At 43.8% G+C, this 24,908-nt stretch overlaps 1 protein-coding gene across 8 annotated transcripts in view; it reads left to right on the top strand.

Moving 5' to 3' along the window:
• FHOD3 (formin homology 2 domain containing 3) overlaps window positions 1–24,908 on the top strand; it is a 1,303,582-nt gene that overhangs the window by 966,100 nt on the left and 312,574 nt on the right. For all 8 annotated transcript variants that reach the window (XM_078687715.1, XM_078687716.1, XM_078687717.1 and 5 more), the window contains exon 10: window positions 2,584–2,822. In XM_078687715.1, coding sequence (XP_078543841.1) covers window positions 2,584–2,822 — 239 coding nt within the window. The remainder of the gene's footprint in view (window positions 1–2,583; window positions 2,823–24,908) is intronic.

The raw sequence follows: 24,908 nt of genomic DNA on the forward strand, positions 1-24,908 counted from the left end.
ACCAATAGTTGAAGTGCCAGCCCTCTATCCCTAGTATCGTATTCTATAAAAACAGGTTTTAAAAATGACTTCCGTAGGAATAAAACCCAAAAATAATCCACTAGGTTGTGAACTGAATTCCCTTTCATGTTAAGGCCACAAAAGCAAATTTTCCCTTAGTTTAACAACATACCATGTCTTCCTGACATCAACACTTGATTCACCCCACATCTAAATCTCAGGAGCCTTTGATGCATCTTGATATTCTGCAATCTCTCCCGGGAAGGAAAGGTTTCACCATCCGTTCATGAGCTTAATAAATGGGGAAAAGGTTGCTTTTTTCACAGGTAAGTAAGGTCCTGCTCCTTTGAGACCTGCCTTATTATTCTTTTCAGTTCTACCGTACTCACTCCTATCAGACTTATATCATCTCCTACATCTAATTTTAATTCCCTACAGCATGTTTCAGTTCTTCCTCTAACTCCACGGGCCTTGGTTAGCTCACTGTACATTATGTCTTTTTACACAGCTGGGAGATTTTAGAGGTTTCCCCTCTCTCTATTTGTGTCCAAATTTTTATTATTTCTGCATGGGCCAAGTATGTCCACCCAGGGAGGCCCGTTTCCACTCTAACGGCCTGCACAATAGTGGAGGATGGAAGAGAAATAAGTATTTTTAGGCACCGTCGTCCTTCCAAGTCCCAGGACTGTTTACCCCGCCCCAAGCCGACTACCTCGGCACCATAATGAAATTGTGGTGTTATCATGGCCTGATAGGGCATCTGCCCAGGGAGGGGCCCCCTTATCGGGTGTCGAATTTCCTTATCCCACTACCATCGAAAGTGCCTTTGCCTGTGTTGAGGAAAGGTGATCCTTCCATCCTAGATTATGGGAGAACCACACTCTTTGGTATTTATAAATGTCCACTCTCACAAATTTGACTTTATTACCAAACTCATGCTTTTGCTGTTTCCCAATTTGGAGCACTTTGGTCTTTCCATATCTATCCTTATTTTTTTCATTTTCTGTTTGGTTGGCCTAAGATGGCCGGCTAAACTGACATGCACACTTACAAGTGCCCTCCACTCCTCCCCGTTCCTGCGCTGTCAAGATAGTATTGCCTGTCCCCACCCTAGAGTCGGCAGCATTGGCTGCCGGTGTAAAATATAATGAGAATAACATTGTTTTATTATCGTTTTATTTTTTATTCTGCAGTGGGGCGACACTCCTCCGTCATTACAGAGGTACCGCCGCTGATATTATTTATGGTTTTTCAAAAAACAAATGTTGTGCACTTTGCTTGATTGCACAAGTGGATTAAAAAGAATGGTGCAAATTTACTGTCTCTTGCAATGCAGCACAGCAACTCTAAGTTGTACTACGGTGAATGAGAGCACGTAGAAGGACAGCGTCATATCTACAGCTGTTGCTCTCTTCCCAAGGGCTGGCACATTTTTGCCTGCCCAGTGCCACACACACACCTTTGCACAATAGTGCAAATCAGTGTGAGCCTAGCACAGGTTTTGTACTGGAAGGTAATACTCCAGTACAAAATACTATGATTAGTCTTACTTTTCAATGTTTTCTACTGTGCTTGTTTGCTACAGTACAGAACACATGCAAAGTTAAAAAAGTTTGGAGAAAAAAAGTCTCTCTTCCTTTGCACTTGCCTCAAGAAGGCATACTATTTAGGCACACAATCCTGTCTACTAACCTTAGTAGATAGGCCTTTTCATCAAAAATCATGGGTGGTGGTGTAGTGAACAGCCATGCACCAACAATGGGGCACCCCTCTACACAATTTGGTGCATAGCATTACTTTGTGTTACTTTTAGACAACATTCCACTGCATTTGCTTTGGATATTAAATCCCAAATCTACATATTGCACTGGATTACGTCACTTTGGATGATTTGCAACAGTGCAAAGTGTTACTAAATCTCGTCCACAGTGTTTGCTAAAATGTAAATATGAGTTCCATACGTGTTGCCTTGATTGCCCCATAGAAATATACCACATACAAGCATAATAAAGAGAAGGCAGACCCGCTAACAAATCTAAATATTGCAGCTGAGCCTGCATACTGAAATAGAAATCAATGCTGTGCAGCCAAAAGGCGCTAATTGCTGATACCAGGATTATGACGTCAAGAGAGTTTGCTTCTTAATTAACTAATCCATAGGTAGTGAGATCTCAAAATAAATTAGATCTTTGGAGCAGCTGGCAAAAGTTTTTGAGGTAAGGATTAAACATCCACTTATAGCGTTATTCATGAATCATTATGGCCCTTTTAACAGTACCCTTAGGCACCACAGTAAAAAGCATAACAATGTTGCAAAATAACTATTTAAATGCACAATTATACATTTTAGACGCAAGCAAATAGAAGACTTTTAAAGAAGGTTCCTCAGCCCTGTTTTCCTTTGTACAAATTAGTTGTTTACTGAAGAACAGTTCACTTAATGTTAAAAAACGATCAGAATCCTTTCAGAGAAGTTTGATACGCTCAATGGTATGAAAGAGTGTTGAATGAAGGCTAACACTAGCAACGGAGCCATTGAAACCCTAACATGCCTGGCTTTGTAATGTCTGCCCTTCCTTGCAGATGACGCTGAGGCATGAAGATGGAGATAACAACGTTGACCCCCCACCCAATGGACGCAAGGACAGGAGGAGGGCCAGCCTCGGGTCCAATGAGCGGCGGGGGCTGGAACGACGGAGGAGTCGAAGGCATTCAGTCCAGACCGTTAAAAGCACTTTATCTGCCCCAGCTAGTCCCTGCAGCCTTTCCAATTCCGGCTTCATCTCAAGCAGTGGGCATCGCATTGATGACCTGAGTGAAAAGTAAGTGCCTGACCTACAGTCAAGGAATCGCTGTGCTTGGTCTGCCAATCATGTATGGTAGGCACGGTCAAATATAATTATTGCAATTTAATACAATTGTTATTTATTTGGTCTGCTGTTCCAAGGTAGGACACTTAGGTGGTGTGAAAGTGATTTTAGTGGAATGCATTTTTAGATAATCTTAGTGGAGGACATGTGTATTTTTGCAAATTATTGTTTCGTCAGTACAGAGATATTGCAATGTCTGTGTTTGTGAAAAATTCATTATGATACTGTTCCCACAGCTCACCTTAGGAAAAAAAGCATATCATGGCTTACAAAATGATCCCAGTTCATTTCTATTGTGTGTCTTGCTACTTTCCTAGGCAGTGTTTGCTGTTGTGGCCTGTCACACTTGCCTGAGAAAGAAATCCCACCAGATCGTACAACTGAAACTTAAAGTGGACCTTTTACTGGCTTTCCCACTTTGTGAATTATCCATAAAGTGTTGATGGAAAATTCTATTAGGAATGGAGGCCGCCTCTATAGAAAAACAGAAACGTATTTATTAATCTGTGACACATTGATAAAGCAGGCCTGGTATATGCGGCAAGAGCTGTTTTGGGGGATTCACTTCACTCGAAGAACAGTTTAATCATTCCAAACTCCGTACATCCGTTATGATCTTAGATTTTCTAATGATAACCGCCAACTATGCAGCAAGTGATCAGTTTGGAACAGAGTGACCATGGCACCGACAGTCAGGTCCAGGAGGGCCTAGGCCGTACCCTGGGAGACCTACCAGGAGGGATGATTATTGTTTGCAGGGTGCTGGTAAAAGAAGCTCAATTTGCTAAGGACAGAAGAAGCAGACAGAGGATCACGCATTCATGCTTCTATTACCAAGGATAAGGCATGCTACCTAACAGCGCAAACGATGGAGAAGGAGCGTGCTGATAGAGAAGAAAGACATGAGGGTGTCAGTAAGAGTGAGAAAAGTAGAAACTTCACCATCCGTGGATGAGGTTGCGCCTTGTATGACACATGCAAAAATATCTGATGATAAACTTGCGATCTGCCCCATTGGTAGTAGCTCCACTCCATAAACTCAAATCACTAGCGTAGCGTAGAGAAATAAACGCGCATTCCTGAAATCAAAGTCCATCACTTCATCTGCTGCAGGTAGCGGAAGGTTTGGGTTACAATTTGAAACAATGGAGAGTCCGTGGAATGAAACTGTGCTGTCATAACAGTGACACAGGAGCATCAGGACCTTGAGAATGGTCAAATTGGCAAGCACAAGAGATGTAGATGCTTGATGCTCCACTGACTTCCAGCACACCTTCTGCAAATGACTGCCACACAAAATGTCACAGGCAAAATCCTGCATAATAAAACATTGCAGCCAAACTTACACAAAACAGAATAAACGTCCAGTAAGACCGTGAATCGCATGTGAATGACAGTTCTTTAAAGTACGTGTCTAGTTTTTCAAGAAAGAGCACGCTGGTTGTTAAGTAAGTCATGCAAGCCTTGAAAGTCAATCCAGAAGCAGAACGTCCCAATAGGTGGGGAATAAGTGGGTGCAAGCGTCTTACCAGTAGGATGTGTGGCTAGGTAAACTATATCTAGAGGTGGTGTGTATCTATCTAATTCTGAAGCAGGTTGATGATGGAGGCTTGCAGCTGACATGGACGCCATTACTGCGGAGGCAGGCAAGCATAAGCTGCCTTGTAACTGTCTCTTGACCATGGCAATATGACTGCATGGAGAGGGAGGGAAGAATGAGTCACCCCTGTGAGACAGGAATAGGCAAACTTGCGGCAGTTCGCAGATATGGCAGTAGCAGAGTCATATGCCAAATTCTGCATTGATAGAACAAATAGTATGAGCCACACTGTGTTGTTGGTACAACTCTTCAAGCATATTTACCTCTACACTTAAGGAGTTTGTATGATTTTGACTTGCAAGAAAAGACACGTGGTAAAGATTTCCTCACCGTCCTTTTTGTAGTAGTGTAGACTGGCACTACTTTGTTTATCTATTATGAAATTGTTGACAGGCGGCATTAACCAGTTTTTCCTTCATGCAAGAATTGGGCCCTTTGATTTCAGGTCTGCTTGAAGAAAGCAAAAGTTGAGGGTTTTGCGGTCCTTGTCCAGTTTTACTAGTAATGACGGAGAAAGGGGGTCCAATGACACCCAGTTTGCCTGTATTTCTGCACAGTGGGGCAAAAAGACATCCATTATTGATGTTGGGGGTCAACAGAAGATGCTTATAGTGTTTTGTACCCTCCTTGTTGGCTCTTTGATAGTAAAAACGGTTTCATTTCTTCAGCTAAGTTATGATGGTGGGGGACAGGATGAGTAGGGCATGTTTTACCTAATTAGATGACTTGCACCAGAGCCCATTCACACATGTTGACTCACAGTACTACTCCAATGCTGCATGGGTCAGCCAGGTGCAGCAATAACATGCAACCCACGTCTGCCAAATCACATGGTACCACTGTGTGGGGCACAATATTGTCTCTTTTCGCACGGCCACGCAATGAAGAGCCAATATCATATGGTGCAACAAAGAATTAAATGGAATCCCTTGAAAAGAGTGATTTTCCAGCTCATGTATGGAGGCTTTGTGCAGCTGAGGTTCAGTTGAGGCCTTGCCCAGCATTCTTTCACAAAAGGTTAGGGGCAGGTGGGTTTACCTGCGTGAATATGTAGAATTGCTCTAACTTTGAACTGAAATGACTCTTGCTTGACAATAACTCTGATGTAAGTACTCTGCTGTAACCACTGGACATGTTTTCCTGTGAAATTAATAGTGTGAAATAAATGCAACTCTTTGGAGGCCACTAACCAAAAGCTCTTGTTTTTTTCTATCTGACTCAGAGTGGAGGTGAAGCCAATGTTGGAACCAACCACTGAGTTTGGCATCTATCTTGATTTTGTTGACTATGGGAGTTTCTATCTCAATCAGGATTACAGCTCTTAAGTGTTAAACGCACTGCCAGTGTTCCTTCCACACTAAATAAGAAACTGGGTTAAGCCTCGTGAAATCTAAAAGTAGGAAACTGGATGATAATGCTGAAACTGTATAGGGAGGACGAGTGGAAGCATTGAGTAATGTGGTAAATTCCCAGTTTCTCAGTAGACAATGTATAACCGGAATTCCTATGTAGTTTTGCATTCACAAATTACTGATAACCCCACCCATATCTGTAATTTCTGGTGCAAGAGGACTGATGCAGAAATACTCCTTTAGTAAGAATGACAACTTTAACCCTAAAGCTATTAGTAGCATCTCCTGAAATTGGAATTTTGCCTCAGTACAATGCACACGGTTTACTGTCCCTAGAGCTTCTAGCTCATACCTCTACCCACACAAAGGGCCTGATTATGATATTGGCAGATTGGATACTCCATCACAAACGTGTCGGATATCCCGTCCACCGTATTACAAGCTCCATAGGAGACAATTGAATTGTAATTTGGCTGGCGGGATATTTGTGAGGGCATAACCCTGTCCGCCAAGATCGTATTCAGGCTCACGGAGCACTCCCCCACCACCCTCGTTCTCTCTGCTGCCAGTAATACTGTCACTCAAGATTAACTCCTGACAATGGCGTCAAGCGACGCAGTTTCTGTTGCTGTGTAAGTCTGGGTTGTCTCCTGCCTTCATATCTCATCATACACTGCGTCTTGGAGTTGCTCTGCTCCATGATCAATTCAGTGTACGTGTGCCCAAACTGTTGTGGCCTTCTCCCTGTAAACAACCTTTCATGGCAGCATCACCACTTCTTTTTGTTTCTTTTACCTCTCACCTTACAGACATCTGACACTGGATACCTGAAAGCTGGTCAATGCTTACACTTTCTGTCTCCAATCTCATTTCAGCCAGACCTGACATTCCGTTCACCAGTGGTCTGGAGGGTTTGAATGAATTCTTCTGGCAATGTGGTGTTTTCCACGTTGATGACCTTGACGACCACCTATGTACACCAGCACCTACTCAACACTTGCAAAATCCACCCAACTCTGCTCAGTTTCCACTCTGCCAAGACACTCATTAATCTAGAATGTGTAGCCTCCTTCCGCAGCCTCAATCTTGCCTCCCCGTGAAGTTGCATCTTCACCATGCTTCTGTTTGAGATGCTCAGCAAAGAAGCGCATAGTAAAATATTAAATATTTAGACAAGTAAAAAATACAATGACAAGGAATGTTGGTGGAACTGTTCAGGGGATGTGAAATACTCTAATATCAAGAGGCCATGTTGTGGCACACTTTCACATTTTTTAGACTCAATTGCTCTCCCTCTTTTACTCTCTTGGCCACATGCATCATTGGTTTTTGCATTCGCAAACGGTGTGAATCGCAAAAATCGGCCGTTTGCGAATGCAAATCCAATTTTTGAGATGTATCAATTTTTTTTTCCGCAATTTAAGAAATCCCAATTTTTTTGCGATTTCTTAAATTGCAATTGCATTTAAGAAATCGCAATTTTGCAATTTCTTAAATGCAATGCATCATTGAAAAAAAATTGCGATTTCGCAAATTGGAAGTGTTAAATTAGCATGAAGTCAACCTTCATGGTAATTTAAGAAAAGTTTCAAAAATGCACAAAAGTGCATTTTTGACACTTTCATTTTACACACATACACCTTGGGCATGTATGTGTGAAAAATGGACTGTATGTTACATTTCAGGGGTGCACCCTAGAAATTGCATTCTCATTTTGAGATTCCTTAATTGCGAATCGCAAAATGAGAATGCCTTCCCATTGATTCCTATGGGCCTCTAGGCCCATAGGAATCAATGTTAAGGGATTCCTTATTTGCGATTCGCAAAATTGGGAATCGCAAGTAAGGAAAAATTTGAAATCGCTAAAATATATGCGAATTTTTGATGCATAGGTATTTGCGATTTCTAAATTGCGATTCCTTAATTTTCGCAATTTAGGAATCGCAAATACCTACAATGATGCATGTGGCCGTCTGTTCCGTCTCCCATGGTTTTGTAGATGCTCGGGTCCATTCCGGAGTAGCTCATGCAGTTTTTTGGGAAGTTGCACGTCTTTTTTAAACTTATTATAAAGCGAAAGCCACAAATTCCAGAACGGAGAGGAAAATCCTTGAGTGAAAGAGGTAGTTATACATGAACCCGGGAACAGGGAGAGTTCTGCTTATACCTTCCTCGACATGAGCTAAAAAGCTTATTAGTCGTTTTTTGTCCTCTCACAAAATGCAAGTGAATCTGCAAAAACAAAAATCTGCATAATCGAATGTAGCAAAAGCAGGCTGGATTTCTGGGTCACGGGTTCTGTTGCAAAAGGACCACCTCACGTGAGGGGGGCATCAGCTCCCGTTGATTGATTGTCGTGAGTTAAAAATCTTTAAAACAAAAACAAATTAGCCCTGCTTACACGCCTCAGTGGGGCGGCCCATAGGGGCGTTTCAAACAAACATGCTTATCAGTTCGAACAGCTGTGGTCCTGGATTTCTCTGTGCATCAGTCTTTTTTCAGCTGTCTTGTTTGTAACGCTAAAGAATCTGAAACGTTTCAGGTTGCAATCTTCATCCAAAGCGTTCCTCCTTCAAACGTCACGCTTTAGCTATAGCAGGGGTGCCCGATATAGGTTTGGAATGGCGGGTCCATTCCAGATTTCCAGAATATCTGTGTAACATAAATTCACAGAGAGTGAATTTAAACAGAACGTATTTCCATGATATTGAGTTATCCTGAAACTATGACATGGATCTGGCCCTGATGGACCTACGTTGGACCAGTGGTTAATTTGAAAAATAATATTGTGTTGTAATTGCATTTATATAGCGCTTACTACCCCATACAAGGCGTCAAAGCACTTTTTCGGCAAGTAGCACGCTACTCCGGATCCCATAAGGATTAGTGGTGAATTAGTATAGTGAAATATGAAAGTAATTTGATTGGTGGATATTAATCAGTTATTTGGATTGAGAAGAATAGCGGAGTAATAGAAGAGGGAAAAGGTCTGCATTTATGAAGCGCTTGTTACCCCTAATGGGGTGTTGAAGCACTTTCTTGGCGAGTAGCACGCTACTCCGGAACCCATTAAAGGATTAGTGGTGAATTAGTATAGTGAAATATGAAAGTAATTTGAGTGGTGGATCTTAGTTATTTGGATTGAGAAGGGTAGCAGATGTATAGAATAGGGTCAAAGGTTTGCATAAATATATATATATGAAGTAATCGCCTCCTCTCAAAGAAAGAAGCAGGAGCCTCAGCGGGGATTCAAATGGCGAAGCTCTTTATTACAAATCAATGGCGGATGCATTTCGGCCGGTGTGGCCTCTTCAGCGCCTGCGGTAGTAAAAACGGAAGTCCTCACGCTCTGCAGTTAAATTGCACCACGCCGCACTGGATAGGTGTAAATATTAGCTACGCCCCTCTGCAGCAAAATCCTCAGGTGATAATGTGAAGGGTCCGAGAAGATCTACGGACTCCAGTTCCCAGGATGCACTAGTGGCTCCCAGGTGAGTAGTGCTGGGGGACGGTATTGGAGAAATCCAAAGAAATAGCTGTAGGAGAGGTGCTCTGCAAAGCGTTCTTGCCCGCAAAATGGAACAGAGAGTCTCACCTTAGGTCCCCTGGACCCCATCAACCATTGGTCCGAGCACGATAATAGCGTGAGCAGGAGGTGCATACAACCCGCCCTGGCTGAGAAAATGTCTCGCTGTGTCGCTGCAGATGCTCGGACTGCCGGCGAGTCTGGAGATATTCAATTAAATGAAGAAACACGCAATGCCGAAGCAGGCTCCAGAATCTCCAGGCCACTTGTGATGGGGGGCTTCTGAACCGCGCCTCTATATATATTCCAAGAGAACTCCCAACAGCCACCTCCAATCCCACAAGATCGGCGAAGCAGGAGACGGACCACAATTCAGGGTAACAATTATTTTACTGCAGAAAAAGGTCAGATGGGAAAACCAGCGATGATATATATATATATATATATATATATATATATATATATATATATATATATATATATATATATATATATATATATATATATATATAGCGCTTGTTACCCATAATGGGGTGCTGAAGCATTTTTCAGCGAGTAGCACCAATAATGTACGGACCACATATGGAGTACGTAGTTTGTGTGGCCAATATGAATCTTGTATTGTATAGCTAGAACCTTTTAGATAAACAATGAGTTATTTAAAGAAATTCTTCAAAGCATATGTAAATTATTATGCATTTGGTTCTTACATACTAATGGACTATTAACATTAGGATTTTATATGTATACAGATTTGGGTTACCACATTCTCGTCAGACATGTAGCATTCTATGCAGAAATTGTACTCCATAGTCTGTTTTCCAGCTTTATCGTTGTCAACACACAGCTGTTGTAATTTTGGTATTGTGCACTTTAAATTTGGCGCCTATCCGTGAGTAACGCGTCATGTGATCAAGGTCCAGGTCGGACCGAAACGCGTCATGGCGGCATGGGATGCAGGGCAGAAACTTTAAATAAATAAGCACAAAAGAAAATTTGGGTCCGCGTGTCTATCATGATCCGTTGTGTGGCATTGGATTATCGGTGGATGGAGTACTGCAATAGATATATATATATATATATATATATATATATATATATATATATATATATATATATATATATATATATATATATATATATATATATATTCCAAGAGAACTCCCAACAGCCACCTCCAATCCCACAAGATCGGCGAAGCAGGAGACGGACCACAATTCAGGGTAACAATTCTTTTACTGCAGACATGTAGCATTCTATGCAGAAATTGTACTCCATAGTCTGTTTTCCAGCTTTATCGTTGTCAACACACAGCTGTTGTAATTTTGGTATTGTGCACTTTAAATTTGGCGCCTATCCGTGAGTAACGCGTCATGTGATCAAGGTCCAGGTCGGACCGAAATGCGTCATGGCGGCATGGGATGCAGGGCAGAAACTTTAAATAAATAAGCACAAAAGAAAATTTGGGTCCGCGTGTCTATCCTGATCCGTTGTGTGGCATTGGATTATCGGTGGATGGAGTACTGCAGTGTTTTGGTGTCGAATTGCTTCGTCGACACTTGCGGAAAACCCCTCTTTCTTTCTGGGCGTTGCGGCATCTGAAGCAACCGGTCTCGTCTCGGCGAGGCTCACTCATTTTGCTCTGGTGTGGAGCGAGCCGCACGGAAGCCCCTGGATACCGTAAAAATTACTCTGACCTGGGAGACCGGAATCGAGGTGGCTGGAGTGTGAATCCGAGCAACCGGAAGATATCTGGCAAGGTAGGAGATTGCAATGGATAATCCAGTAAGGAGAGTGCATAGTGAGGAGCTAAAACACCATTGAAACGCTTCTCACTGCTTTAATTTTGTCATTGCCCGGATATAAACTGCATCATGGCCGCGGAGGCGTTACGAAGCCGAGAGGTGGCTGCGGTCGATATATTTGATGACTCCCCGGCTGGGGGGTCAGCAATGGCGGTGCAGCAGGATGCTGTACCCCAAGTGAACTCAGGCGCAAGAGACTTGTTCAGACGTTTGGAAAAACTGATGCGTGCCGAACAGGCGAAGTGGTGGGAGGAGAAATCGCTTACTCGGTATTTGGAAGTTGGCAGGGTCCCTAGGGGCTTAAGGTTAACTCTGGCCCCGAGCTATGAAGATCCGGACCCGGAAATGCTGGGTGAGTGGGCAGACTGCAACTTAGATTCATCTGCTAGGCTATTACGCATATTGGTCAAATATGCAGCCAGGGACAGACTCAAACTGCAGGCAAAAGTGGAGGAATTAAATGGAGAAATTGCCTTGATTGAGGAAACCGAAAGCATTAAAAAGATGAGAAATGAGATGATGACCAAATTACAGAAAGATGAGGATGCCATAAAAAACGTAAAGCCTTTAAATTCAATAGAGACAAATTGGATTATCAAAATGGCAATGTTTTCACCTTTGCTCGAAGATATGGAGCGGCAAAAAATAAGGGTGGAGTGTCTAACATACGTAAAACACAAGGCGCCTCGGGGGACAGTACACCCTCCTTAACCTCAACCTCCGAACAAAGTGTCACCGGTAGTGAAAATGAAGAGGAAGGTGGCGGACCGTCAAATGCGGTAAAAGAAAAGGTTTTAATCATGTCTCGTGCGGACGAAATGAATGTCCTGTGCCAAGACAGGCGAGACACGCTAAGACCCCGGAAGAAACAGCTGCATCAAAAAGGCTTGCAAATGCCAAGCGGGGGGCAAGGAGGAGGTGCAATAGGAGGCGAAAACGCGAATAAATCGCCCAAGAAAACCAAGAGAGGCAGGTGGAATCGGAAGTAAACCAAGAACACACCGCTAACACCGTGATTAATCTCTCTGATGTCGTCCTCAATAAAGCTGAATGTCAAATACTGTCTTTAGGACTCTCTTTTAGTCCGGAAAGTAACTTCAATTACTCTGAAACACGCATGGACGTCTTCCGTTTTATCCGAAAACTAAAACTGCAGAAACATCACAAACTAAAGGCGGGAAAAGAAGTGACTAAGATTCCTCCTTATGCAAATAGTCCACCTCTGATTTCGGCAGGGGATGTGGGCCTTTTCTTTGACCTTCGACAACTTCAGGGTGAGCAAAATGAGACAATTGGTGCACTAGGATTGGACAATTCTTTTACTGCAGAAAAAGGTCAGATGGGAAAACCAGCGATGATTGATATATATATATATATATATATATATATATATATATATATATATATATATATATATAATATAGCGCTTGTTACCCATAATGGGGTGCTGAAGCATTTTTCAGCGAGTAGCACGCTACTCCGGATTCCTTAAAGGATTAGTGGTGAATTAGTATAGTAAAATATGAAATTTGAGAAGTGGACATGTTAGTCTGTTATTTCGATTGAAAAGGTTATGGCTACACACATAAACATAAGATACCAGCTTTCATCTCACCCCCCCCACACTCCACTCCCTCTTCACCTCTCCACCACCTCATTACCTCACTCTTCACTACCTCCCCTCCCATCGGCCACCGCCAGTCAGGCCTCTCCACTGCTCATCACATGATAACAAGACACTATATCAACTAGCCATATGAGCTACGAATCCACACAGGTTAACGGTGTACACCCCATATCACAAACTCAGTTCTGCATCATGCCATGACTCTGTGCTACAAACCGGACTGCTGATGATCGCACCACACTCCCACTTGACAAAACAGTCTATAAGTAGTGATAACCAACAGGAGGTAGAAACAACCGCAAAGTGTTTTTTTTATATGAATCAAAAACTGAGGTAATGTTATTGGCTAGGGTGGGCTTAAAGGTACATAAAGCTGAACGCCTCATTGTACTCAATGAATCCGACTCAATGCAAAGCGCACTGAGAGAGTTTGAGAATTCAATATTATGACCCAATACCCCAGCCTCAAATATTGTACAGCTATGGTAGCAGCTGACACCTCTGTGCCATTTAGAACCCCAGCAGAACTGGCAAATAAAAAAAACAGAAGTCTGTTCGAGCTGGATCATTGTGGAATGGGGTTGGGGGTATCTCTCAAACTGGAAGAGAGCACAGGGACTGAAGTTAGATGCATCCTAGAACCTGTACTCAGCAGAGATGGGTTGAAACCAGAGGTCTCCTTAAACCTGTGCAAGAGGATGCCGGGACAGATAGCTCATGGCCTGTTACAACCTGTACAGTGCAGAGGGAGGCTGGCACCACAAACTAAGAACCTGCACGGAGCAGGCACAAAATGAAAAGAAATGCTTTTAAATCGTAAGAGCAGTCAGACTTGACCCGACACAAAGCAGGAAAGGTTTAAACAGCAGAGGCTATAGTAGTGACTGGGTTGGATGAGGAGTACCAGGGTTGTGGAAGGGTTGGAACGGGCTTTCGAAGGGACACATGGGGAGGGCTGGATAAGGGGAGTCATGGGCTGGCTAAAAGGGCGCAGTTGCCATAAATAAACATGTACAATATGACTGTGAAAAGAAGAAGCAAATGGATTTGTGAAATGGGAAAGCAAAGCTGGATATGAGTCATGGATGAGTATGAGGGAAAGGGATGTGTTAGGGGATGCTAGGCTGTGTATAGAAGTACCGGTGCCTGAACCAGGAACATTATGATTTTTCCTGACAGATCCTCATCGAACCAACGGCTTGATGTCCCCATCCTCCATTCACGTCTTGTACAAACGGCGGCCTTCCTCCACCTCCCCACTCTCTGCCCCTCCTCAGCCCCCTGCCTGCTGCCCCCATCCCCAACTGAGGCCCTGGCTAGAGGGACACAAAGGCCGGCCACTCTGCTGCTTCCCTCCTTCCTCCACGGGTGCCGTTCTTACCTGCTGGATGGTGGTGTTGGGCCGCGGAAACCTTCTGAAGTCCTTTCAATAGGGTAAGGGGGTCAGGAGCCGGGTCCGGGTAGAGTGCGGCCACCGCGGTGTGTCTGTGTCCGGGCTCCGGGGTGGGGAAGTGCAGTTTTTGCGTGTTCGGTGAACCGCGCGTCTCGTTGCGCGCAGCTGCTATTATTTCAGATGTAAATTAAAAAAAAATACTATTTGGGTGAGCCGCGCGCCTGCCGCCATTATTTTGTATGTTGATAAAAACATTTTTTTAAAAGACCCTCGTCAGGAGGCCACTACAGCTTGAACCGCCCATTGCCACTGCCAGTGACAGTTCCTACATAACTACTGAACATCACACTCCTACAAGTATGGCCATTCAGGCTATTCCAGGCTCTCAACACCACAAGGATGGCTTGGGTGACAGGTATTTGTCCTTTTTAGTGTATATTGAATTATTATTATTATAATTTGTATTGCTAATCTTTAAATTAGACACACAGCGCCACCATGTGGCATGCTGTAATAAGTGCAATGTTGAAAATTAAGTGCCAGTGCCGAGCACCAGAAATCACCAGCACAAATTAAGAACTGCCTTGGACTTGTCTGAGCTAAAAGGTAACTGGCCATTCATGTAGCCATTCATGTAAACTGTGCTCCTATTTGGTGTTTTACAGTGATTAATCATTGCACTCGAGCAAGCAGCAGGTGCAGTGGCGCAGAGGAGTTACTACTGTATTTTGCTGGTCAACCAGTGGTCGAGGAAGGGGGCAGGTTACTTTGCTTGCAACGGAGCCTATTGCATTCTTGTGATACCACTGGGAGCCATTTTACATTGTATGGTAAGAGTGAGTCAGCTATGGCATGTGTGAGCTAGACCACTTACCAAGGTCAGTCCACTGGGCTGGCACTTGCACCGGAACCTCTGTTATCTAGATTCTCTGGCCCATTGTTCCTTATCCAAAATATACACTGTATATAGAGGGGAGTTTGAAGAATAGCACCCGTGTGCAGTGACAGAGACCAGGCCTCACCAGGTAGCGCTTGGCTGAGCAGGGTTTTAACTGTGTAATAGTGACTGTTCATGTTGCCCTTTTGATTATCAAATGGCCTTTGACCCTCAGTGTGTGGCAGAGCCCCACGGTGAACCCGTGTCATCAATCAGCCCATGCCGCGCGGCTGCTGAGGGGGCATCAATTCGGACGTGACGTGAATGTTTAACGCGGGGGGGCGTGGCTTTGAGCTGCGCACCTGCTTCGTGTTCTCATGCCGGCCTCTGTTTCTACAACACGAAAACCTTACCTTGCACTCACTGGCGTTACTCCCATGCAAGAAACGTAGAATAATTAAAAAACATGCGTTTAACGACTGCTTTTAAAAAATATATATTGTTACGTTTTTATCATTTGAAAGCAGTATAAAAATGCATTTTGCTAAATATTAGGGAGAAATTAAAACACCGATATAGAAAAGCAGGTATCACCATAACTAACTCCTCGTCATAATATTATAATTGCCCTAGTCCTGTTTTATTGAGGCTGCATAAATAAATATGCTGGGATTAGCCAATTACTTTTTCCCAATGTAAAGCTGGGCCTACAAGTTTTAGTTAATAGCTATGTATAACAATTTCATACGCTGTCCTTTTTTTTCTAAAGACCGTTCATTGCAGGTGGGTTTTAATATGTTTCTTCAAAATAGTTGCTGATATTTTTTTATTATTTAGAACTGCACTTGTATATAATGAATTGTGAAGGGCAATTAGTTACGCGTTATTACATTTATAATTGGTTCTCAGCTGGACGGTTTAATCCTTTAGTAAATGTCCTTGACATAATATGGGTTTAGTCATTTATGTACACTAGGGTGCAGTTTATATTCGGAACTGAGTCCTGTGCATAAATTGCGGGTATAAACTCATTAAAGTAAATTTAGCTCATGTTTCCTTTTCAAATAAGGGAACATTAATTTCCCTCTCTTGTCCCCACACAATGTCCTTCCTCAGGCACACATCCAGCACTAACATACGTTCGTCCAACTTCCTTGTTTTAACTGCAGCGGGCCACTGCAGCAGCATGACGGAGGGTGATCAGGGCTACTATAGCCCAGCAGACCTCACTGCATGCCTCCGTAGTCCATCAAGTTACCCCAAACCTGTTACCATAACTTGCACCCCTAATGCAACATTCCTTCCCCTTACTGACAACGCATCTCCATAGACCTAGCAGACTCTGATCTGCAGTGGTAAGCCTCAGAACCACTCAGAACTGTCACTGGCTACTGAAAGCACTGGAATTCCGCATTCCTTCTGACTGAAAAGTTGCTCTTTGCCATGAATTTTCTGCCCTGGAAATGTTCCCAACGCCTCTTGTAATTTATAATCATTGGGAGGGCTGGAACTCTGTTGAAAATGTAAATTTATGCTAAAATTAGCAAAGAACATGGTGCATAGAATATTGGTCATAGTGACCTAGATGTTTTAAACTAGGAGCCAAGAAAATGATAATGCTAGGCTCACTGGCATAGGCACTCAGATGTCATTCATTAGCATCCATAGAGAAGGGCAAGATTGCCTCAAACAAGAATTACAAAATCAGCCAAAGTGTACAGGAAGTTATGGAGTAGTCACAGAGGGTAGGTGAATGTGTCCAAATGTGAGAGTTAAGGCTGGCGGAAGGGTTGATGTTGCAGATGGGTTCCACTCATTTTGTACACCAGTATTTTTTGTTGTGGATCGCCTAGTCATTGGACATCTTTGGTGGGTGAGTCTTACCGCCGGAGTCTCGCTCCCAGTAATTTCTTTGGACTGCATGTGGTTACCTGAGTATCCTCCTTTTAAGACAAGGCAGCGCAACACATCTAGGATAGGGAGCACTGGGCTGCTTACACAAAAACATGTGTGCACACGCACCTGCGTATGGATCCTGGTTGCACATGAGAGACTAGTCGTGCACTGCCTAGTATATGCATACAGGTAACTTGTCTGTGACAGTTTTGATTTGCAGATATAACTGTCAAGATACCCTTTTTGACCGGCTTGTACCTGCCTTTTAAATATTAAGTCACCCATATGTAGGCCTTATTGCTCATAAAGGCAGGTTGCAGATATTTAAAAGTAGGGCATGTAGAAATTAATATTGAGCATGTCCTTTCACTGAAATATCCCCAAATACAATTTTACTGTAGCATGGCTGGCTGCTGCCATTGGAAATCATTGGGCTACATTAATACATTTATTGAGTGCCAAATTGGGATTAATAGCAGCTAGAAAAATACTTCTTACACTCTTTTGAATTGTAATATAAAGTCCTACTTAATGGTGAGGTTGGATTTTAAATTATTATTTTAGAAATGCTACTTTTAGAAGTTGGCATTTTTCTGCCTAACAGTTGGGGGAGTTTCCAGTTGCCTCGACTGGCTAGTCTCCCACTGGGAGATGCAAATTGGAATCAGATAGTGCATATGAGGGCTTGGGTGTAGGGGGGAGTGGCTCTTCCTTATGGAGTCGCTGGGGAGGAGTTGGGCCCTTCCCTGATTACACTTCCAAGATATTTTCCTCAGCACACATAAACAGACCTCACACCAGTCTTCTGTTTCGCTAGACAGTCAGGTGCCAAACCCAGGGAAGAGGGGAGAACTGAGCGCAACTAGTTACATCGTCAGACATAGGAGTGCTCCCCACCAAGAGGCTGGACAGGGCATAAAAGTGCCATCCCTTGAGCATGAAGCAGAGCAAGACTCTGGAACCAAACTGCTACAGAGGCAACACCACGGACAGCTAGAAAGGCGATGGATTGAGGACTCTGTAGCTGATCCCATGACTAGTGGGCCTCTCCTGGGCCAGTTATGCTGGTCCCCTATTGTCCCTGAGGACCAGTTGGAGGAAGACCTGGAATTATGTGCCCCAGCCGGGGGTAGGGGGACATCAGGAGCCAAGCACAGGAGAAAGCTGGTGCAAGGAGCCAGTGAAACCAGCGTCCTGCAAAGTTAGCTCTTTCCTAGGCCTGGTGCATACCCCTTGGAGCGAAACAAGCCCAAGGATGTCTAAGTAATGGCTTTTTAAATTGTTGGGACCTATGGAGCGAAGAGTGCGTCTGACTCTACCATATCTACTTTTAAATTTCCCCATGGAGGACCAAACCTCCAGGGAACAACACAACATATTTAGTACTATTGCTCAGGGAGAGGGTGTGCATGGGGTCCCCTCCCTAGTCTCAGTTTTGTTCCCTACAGCCCCCTTCTCCTCGGGCTTCGATGCAAGAATACGGAGGCCCAGGAACCCATTCTTTTGCCCGAAGTAAAGACGAAGGGTGGCGGGGCACCATCCACCAAGTCAGCACCCTGCATGCATGGAACAAGCAGGGAGAAATTGCATTCTACCTCCCATGTAGGAAACCAGCATGCCTAGGAGCTGGCTTAGGCATCCGCGAGTGGGCTCCCTGCGAAGCCCGCATAGTGAGGAGCACCAGAGTGTCCAATAAAAACAGACAACCGGGCCCCACGAAAGTAAAAAAAAAAAGTGGCGTGCGGCATGAGGCAATGCAAGTGAAAACACAGCGGCAGGAGCTGCTATTATAATATTTACTGCTCCATTGGAGGGAGCACTCCATAATGGCCTACAGGGCTTAATGTGCATTTGTTTTTCTCTGCTTGTGGTGGTCACAGGAAGACAAGAGCACCACCATCATAAATTTCAAGTGTCGTGAGGGCTGCAGATAGTGCAGCAGCCTCCACACCCAGAAATGAATAAAAAATTACCCCTATGTCTCCTAGGTCAAAAAATGCATGACATTGGAGACTTTATATCCTTCTTTAAGTATTCTCTTGTATTGATCTTTATGGTCTACAGTGTGACCGTTTAGTGACCTGTAGTGCTTGGTCCTAAGACTGCATTTTATGTGGCCTAAGGGTGTTAAAGAAAGACTCAGACATGTTATGTTCATTCTTAACCCCTTCGACGCTGATGACGAGCTGGGCTCGTCATGAGGTAGCCTCCTCGCACGCTCATGACGAGCCCAGCTCGTCACGTAACATGCGTTTTTAAAAAACTCAGCGTACGGGCGGAATTCCGCCCGCACGCATGCGGTTAAAGCTTTATTGACAATATATCGTTGTGAGTGGTTTTAATAAACATTGCAGTACTTTATTGATTAGAATGGTTGAATGTGGACATTATTACTGATTTTAATATTATACACTAACAGGAGAAATGGCTGGTGCACACTGCTTCCTGAGGAGAGGCCCAGCACTTATGTTTTTTTTACAAATTAACCACTGACCCCGGGGCATATTTACAAACCCATTGCATCACCGGAGCATCACTTTTTTTGACGCTCTGGTAGCACAGTGTACTTGCCTATATTTACAAGCCCATGCAAAGCCACCCTGTGTGGCTTTTCATGGCCTTGTAAATATGACCCCCTTTATGTATTACTCTGCGGAAATCTATGGGTGTTGCTGTGGGTGTTACCACACAGCATCCATGGAATCTGAAGCATTGCCAGATTTACAAGGCTTCGTAAGCCCAGGAATGCGTCCGATTATAACACCTCCCCATGGGAGGCATAACAGTGGAACCAGGAGGAGAATACCTTTATTCCTCCTATGTTTTCCCTCTTTCTATGTGTGCTGCAGCACACATAGAGGAAACCGCAACCACTGATTGTTTTTGTGGAGGAAGGTATCCTTTCCTGCATAAAAACAATCATTACTGCAACACAGGCTCCCTTGCACATGGTGCAAGGGCGCCTGTGTTGGCGCTAGACAGCCAATTATGCACCAGTGCATTGAAATGCCCAGGGATGCTTTGTATTGGTGTAAATATGACGCATCCCTGCACGTTTCTAGTAACGCAATTCGGCGCAGCAAGATGGCTTGCAGCGCTGCACCATTCTCTTGTAAATATGCCCCCAATTTCTTACAGTTGCTATTAGCCTAATTGTTACCAGCATGACGCCAGGTGTTATTTGCCTTTTCCCATCGTTTTGCAACCTTTCCTTTTGCTTAAGACCACAACTGTGGTCTGGACAATTAATAACTGGTAAGGTCCTGAGCACAGAGAAATAAGCCTGAATTATAGCTCTAGTGATATGCGGTGTTTGAAATGAGTATTCACTTTGATTGGAAATGACTGCTGTTCGATTAGAAAATCATTTTCAGAGGATAGCCAGGCCACTGAGATTCATAGAAATATGGCTTTATAAGTGATTTAAATTGGATCAAGTCGAGAAAATATGTCTTCCCACAGACAGGAGATGTTGTGGCTGTTGTGGCGACTGTTTTTCATTAGAATCTCTCTTATGAAATTGGCCTACCAGAAAACAAACGATAGCATATGGTTCGTATTTTACAGAATTTCATAACTCAAGCAGGGGTATGTCTTCTATTGTGCGTGCATCATTGGACATTTGCCTTATCCGAGTAGCTCGGAGAGACCACATGCAGTTTATGGTGGTTGTCTGTTTTATGACTGGCTCGACAAAACCTACTCAGGCACAGGGGTTTAACATGAGCAGAAAAGACGGGCTTTGTTGCCAGTTTCCCGTGCCTTATTTTATCAATAGGAGTTGGTTCTACCTTTCCTGTGTGATGTAATTGCCTTAGAATTCCATCCTGTAAATACTGCTCTGTTTGTGCACTTGGTGCCTTGGCAGCACAGGATCTGGGTGTCCTGGATCGCTGCAAATATCCAGTTATTTTATCTTGTGTTGCTGTGTATATTGGATGAAAACATTTAGGTGATCTTCTGCTGCAGCAGCTCCGACTATGGGCACCTCTCCATCCTTGTTTTTTACTGAAATTTCTCCTACTTTTTACCGAGTGGTACAGTGGAGGAGAGTCAGACGTCATGAACCAATATTTTATAACTACTTCTAGCTAATCTAGCTAAACAAGGGGAAGGGAGCCAAACAGATATCAGCATGGGGACAGTCAGATCCTCGAGGGATCCACGTCCCTATTTATCCAAATTTGGTTTCCCTTTAATAGCTCAAAAACTACTGAGCGGGGCTGCATGACTCCCTTCCCCTTGTTTAAAACACAAAGCTATGGATATATGAGGGGTGGTTGGGTTTAGGGGTCGATAAGGAAATATAAATATATATATCTGTATAAATAAAAATCCATCTATCTATCTATCTATCTATCTATCTATATATATATATATAATATATATATTACTCCACTCGCCCAAACCGTCCGGTCAGCATACAGAAGGAGAGCACTCACAGGATCTTGTTTTAAGATGCAATTTTTATTGTGCTGGGACCCCCCCTCCCCCCCCCCCCGCCGCACTGACAGACGCGTTTTGGCTCTCTGCCTTTCTCAATGTCCTATGTATATAATATAGGGTTTCACATGCCTGATATATTGATATATACTTCTATTTTCGTTGTAAAGACATGTGTTGTAAAGGCATATGCATGGTAAAGACTTGCATGGTAAAAGCAATGTGTGGTAAAGGCATTACACCGTAAAGAACACTTGGAAAAGGCATGTGTGATTCCATCATACATCCAATTGAAAGCGATGGTAATGATGAAGTGCTGCACGAGTGTGAGCATGCTTAAAGCGAGGATGGCCAAAGAAGGTAAACTTAAGGATGAAAGGAAAACCCTTTTATACAGGGATGGTTGAAGTGACCGATGAAGACAGGTTTTTTTGTGATGAGAGGTGTAATAACTCCATTGCAAGGGCTTTCAATAAGAGCAATCAAATTGAACCATGAGGGTCACATTGGAATATTCTGCATCAAGAAGAACTTTAATGAAGGATTATTTACTTAAATTGGGTGCAGTAAATCGGACAGACGCATTTTTCCTTCCCAGTGGGAAAGGATTGGTGGAAAGATTTACGTAGTGATTAAAAGTGTTATTTATTTGACTATAGAAAGGAACACTCAATTGAAAAGAGAAGATAAGGAAAATGCTATAGGCTTACTGGGTGGTTATTAGTGATGTTAAGGGATGCCGCCCATGAGGGTGGGGCTCACTGCACTCAGGCAGCTCTGGTATGAATGCAGAGGTCTAAAGTGTGTGGTAATTCTGTATTGTTGAATGAGGGCAGTGCTTAATTTGAGCTGGTGGTTTCCGGTGCTCAGCACCGGCATCTAATTATCAACACCGGCGGTTGAGCACTAGTTAAGGACACATTTGTTTTAGTGGGCACAGGGAAATTAAGTGATTCGCCCAGAATCACAACATGTTGAGCCGTCACAGAGGCTCGAACCTGGTTCCCCAGCTCTGAGGTGGGCAACTCTGGCCATTACGCTACATCTCCTCCTCACTGTAGTGTTTGTTTATTCTGTGTCAGCCAGCGCCAACAGGGAAAATGGGCTTGTCAAAGCTACCTCCTGATGAGAGCCCCAGCACTTCTTGTTTTACAAATTAACCACTGCATGAGGGTAAGGTGTGGCATAGTGCTGCGTCACCAGAAATAGACAAATGAGAGTGGGGACACTGAGGAAGAACATGACACAACTCCTCCGAAAACCCAGAGTATTGGTGATGGGTTTGGGTGCTTGGTGAAGACTGACTGATTCAAGGTCCTGTGAAAGGAATGTGGAAGGTGATACAGTCGCAGTTTAGAGTGGTATGAATGTGGGATGTGGAATGTGATGTTGGAAAGGATGAGGCATACATGAATTCAAGAGGTGGAACAGATTTGGAAAGAAATTGAAGTAACTGGGTGGAGTGTGAAGTGGATAGAAGACAGAGTCTCAGACGACTATCAAAGTGCATGTAGTACATATAGATAATTTTAGTGAATAGTTTACCTTATGCACATAGGAACTTTTCTTATGTTTCCTTGCCCTTAACTATCTTTCCTAGGTGTTTGCTAATTTAAGGGAAGAGGATGTGCTTAGTGTATTCTCCAATTTTTGGGGGAATGTGATTCTACTTTAATGTACTATGGGCATGATTACCAGTTTGGCGTCGGTCCACCCGAACACTGCGGCTCTGTCCTCTCGAAGACCTCAGTGCCAGTGATCTTCTGACCACCGTATTACTATTTTACGGGTGTGCGACTGTGGGGAACTTGTGGCGGTCTGCGTTGTGCTGGCGGTGTTGGCAGTTCAGCCTCGGTCTTTCCCAAATGCAATCCACCCATCTCACAATACGGCAGTCAGACTGCCGAGCTCTCAGTGGTCGGACCATGACAGCGAATACAGCGGTTCACAGACAGCCAAACTCGTAATAAGTCACTATGTCAGAGTCTTAGAATGCTGTTCTGCAAATAGATCTGTATTTATTCAAGTTGGTGCCTGGCTAGTGCAGGATCCAGATACCAGGGGGTGGCATGTCACTATATTGTGTATCAAGTTGCAAAATATTGTCCTGCCAGAATATTGTGACCGAAATCTTGACTTCCATAATATTGTGACGGTAAACATGTTAGGTAAGCATAGATTTACTATTCCTAACTCAACATTCATGTACTTCGAAATTATGTGTATTGTCCAGGTATTTATATGTGAAGTGAATTATAGTAAATCTGTACGTACCGCATATACGTATCTTTATTATGGTAGTCAGTATTTTGATAATGATATTCTGGTCAGTCGTTATTTAAGCCTTGATATGGTGAGGGCATAGCTACTCTGGTTTGCTGTGACAAACATTTCACTTTGGGTTTCTGAACTTACAAGATGAAAATACTGAACTCCTGTATCTCAAAGTGTGACACTCCACCCGCCACTAAATGGCAGTCAACACTGTTATTCTGTTGGTCCCCACTATACAGTTGCCAAAGCCGCCATTACATGCAGGCTTTTGGTCACCATACTTCTGTTACTTGCAAGTGTACAGCTGTTGTATTTTGAGGTACTTATTTTCATGAGAGATGGGAAAGGCGGGGTGCGGAGGGGTTGCTACCCTGGGCGACCTGCCTGATTGAGTTAATTCATGCAGGGTCCCTTCTCTCTAACGTTTGGTGAGGGTGATACCATAAACTTAATAACCCGCTTGAGTAAATACAAGAGGTAGAAAAACTACACAGCACTTCCACCGCCCCTAGAACAAGCCTGGGGAGGGGGTTTCACGTCAGCATATTACACCAACACAGTCACAAACATCTGCCAACAGGTGCTGTTGCTGGGTTCTTTTTAGCCCAAGTTAAAGTAAAAAAACAAACCAGCAAACCATTGATAATACAGGACACTTTTTGACTGAGGATAATGAGTCACATATGTCTGTCTGCCTGTCACTGCATTTGGATGCTAACAGCTATTACGAAATGTTGAACTGACTTTCCAAAAAAGGTGATTTTAACAGCATGAATGCAAACCAAAAAGTTGACGATGCCCCGAGAGTGCTTCTGAAGCGAGGAGAGAGTGGCGCAGGGGCGCCCTTCCCGCCGGGGAGCCTGTTTTCACACGTGAGGCGGCCAAGGGACAGCGGCAGCTGAGGGCTGCCAAGTGGGAAGTCTCAGACGAAGCTCCCATAAACACCGAGCCTCCTCCCGCTGCCAAGCGCGCTGTCCTCTCCACACAGGCAACCTGGCTGTCTCCCGCTTTTGATGTACGTCCCATTTGGCTTTCAATGAGCACATTGTGCTGCGTGAGTAATGCTGAAAAAACGAGCATACGGTTTTAGTATTCCTGGTTTTATTGTGGCTGGGCTGCGCGCGCGGACCGAGGGGCTCCTCTCGCTCTCTCTCTTCTCTCGGAGGCTCCCGTCTGGGTTTCAGGGACTCTTTGCTGCTGGACAGTCGCGAGGACAGAGGGCGGAAGGAAGTGTGCGGTGGTGAA

The sequence above is a fragment of the Lissotriton helveticus genome, chromosome 4_1 (assembly GCF_964261635.1).
Source record: "Lissotriton helveticus chromosome 4_1, aLisHel1.1, whole genome shotgun sequence".
Taxonomy (NCBI): domain Eukaryota; kingdom Metazoa; phylum Chordata; class Amphibia; order Caudata; family Salamandridae; genus Lissotriton; species Lissotriton helveticus.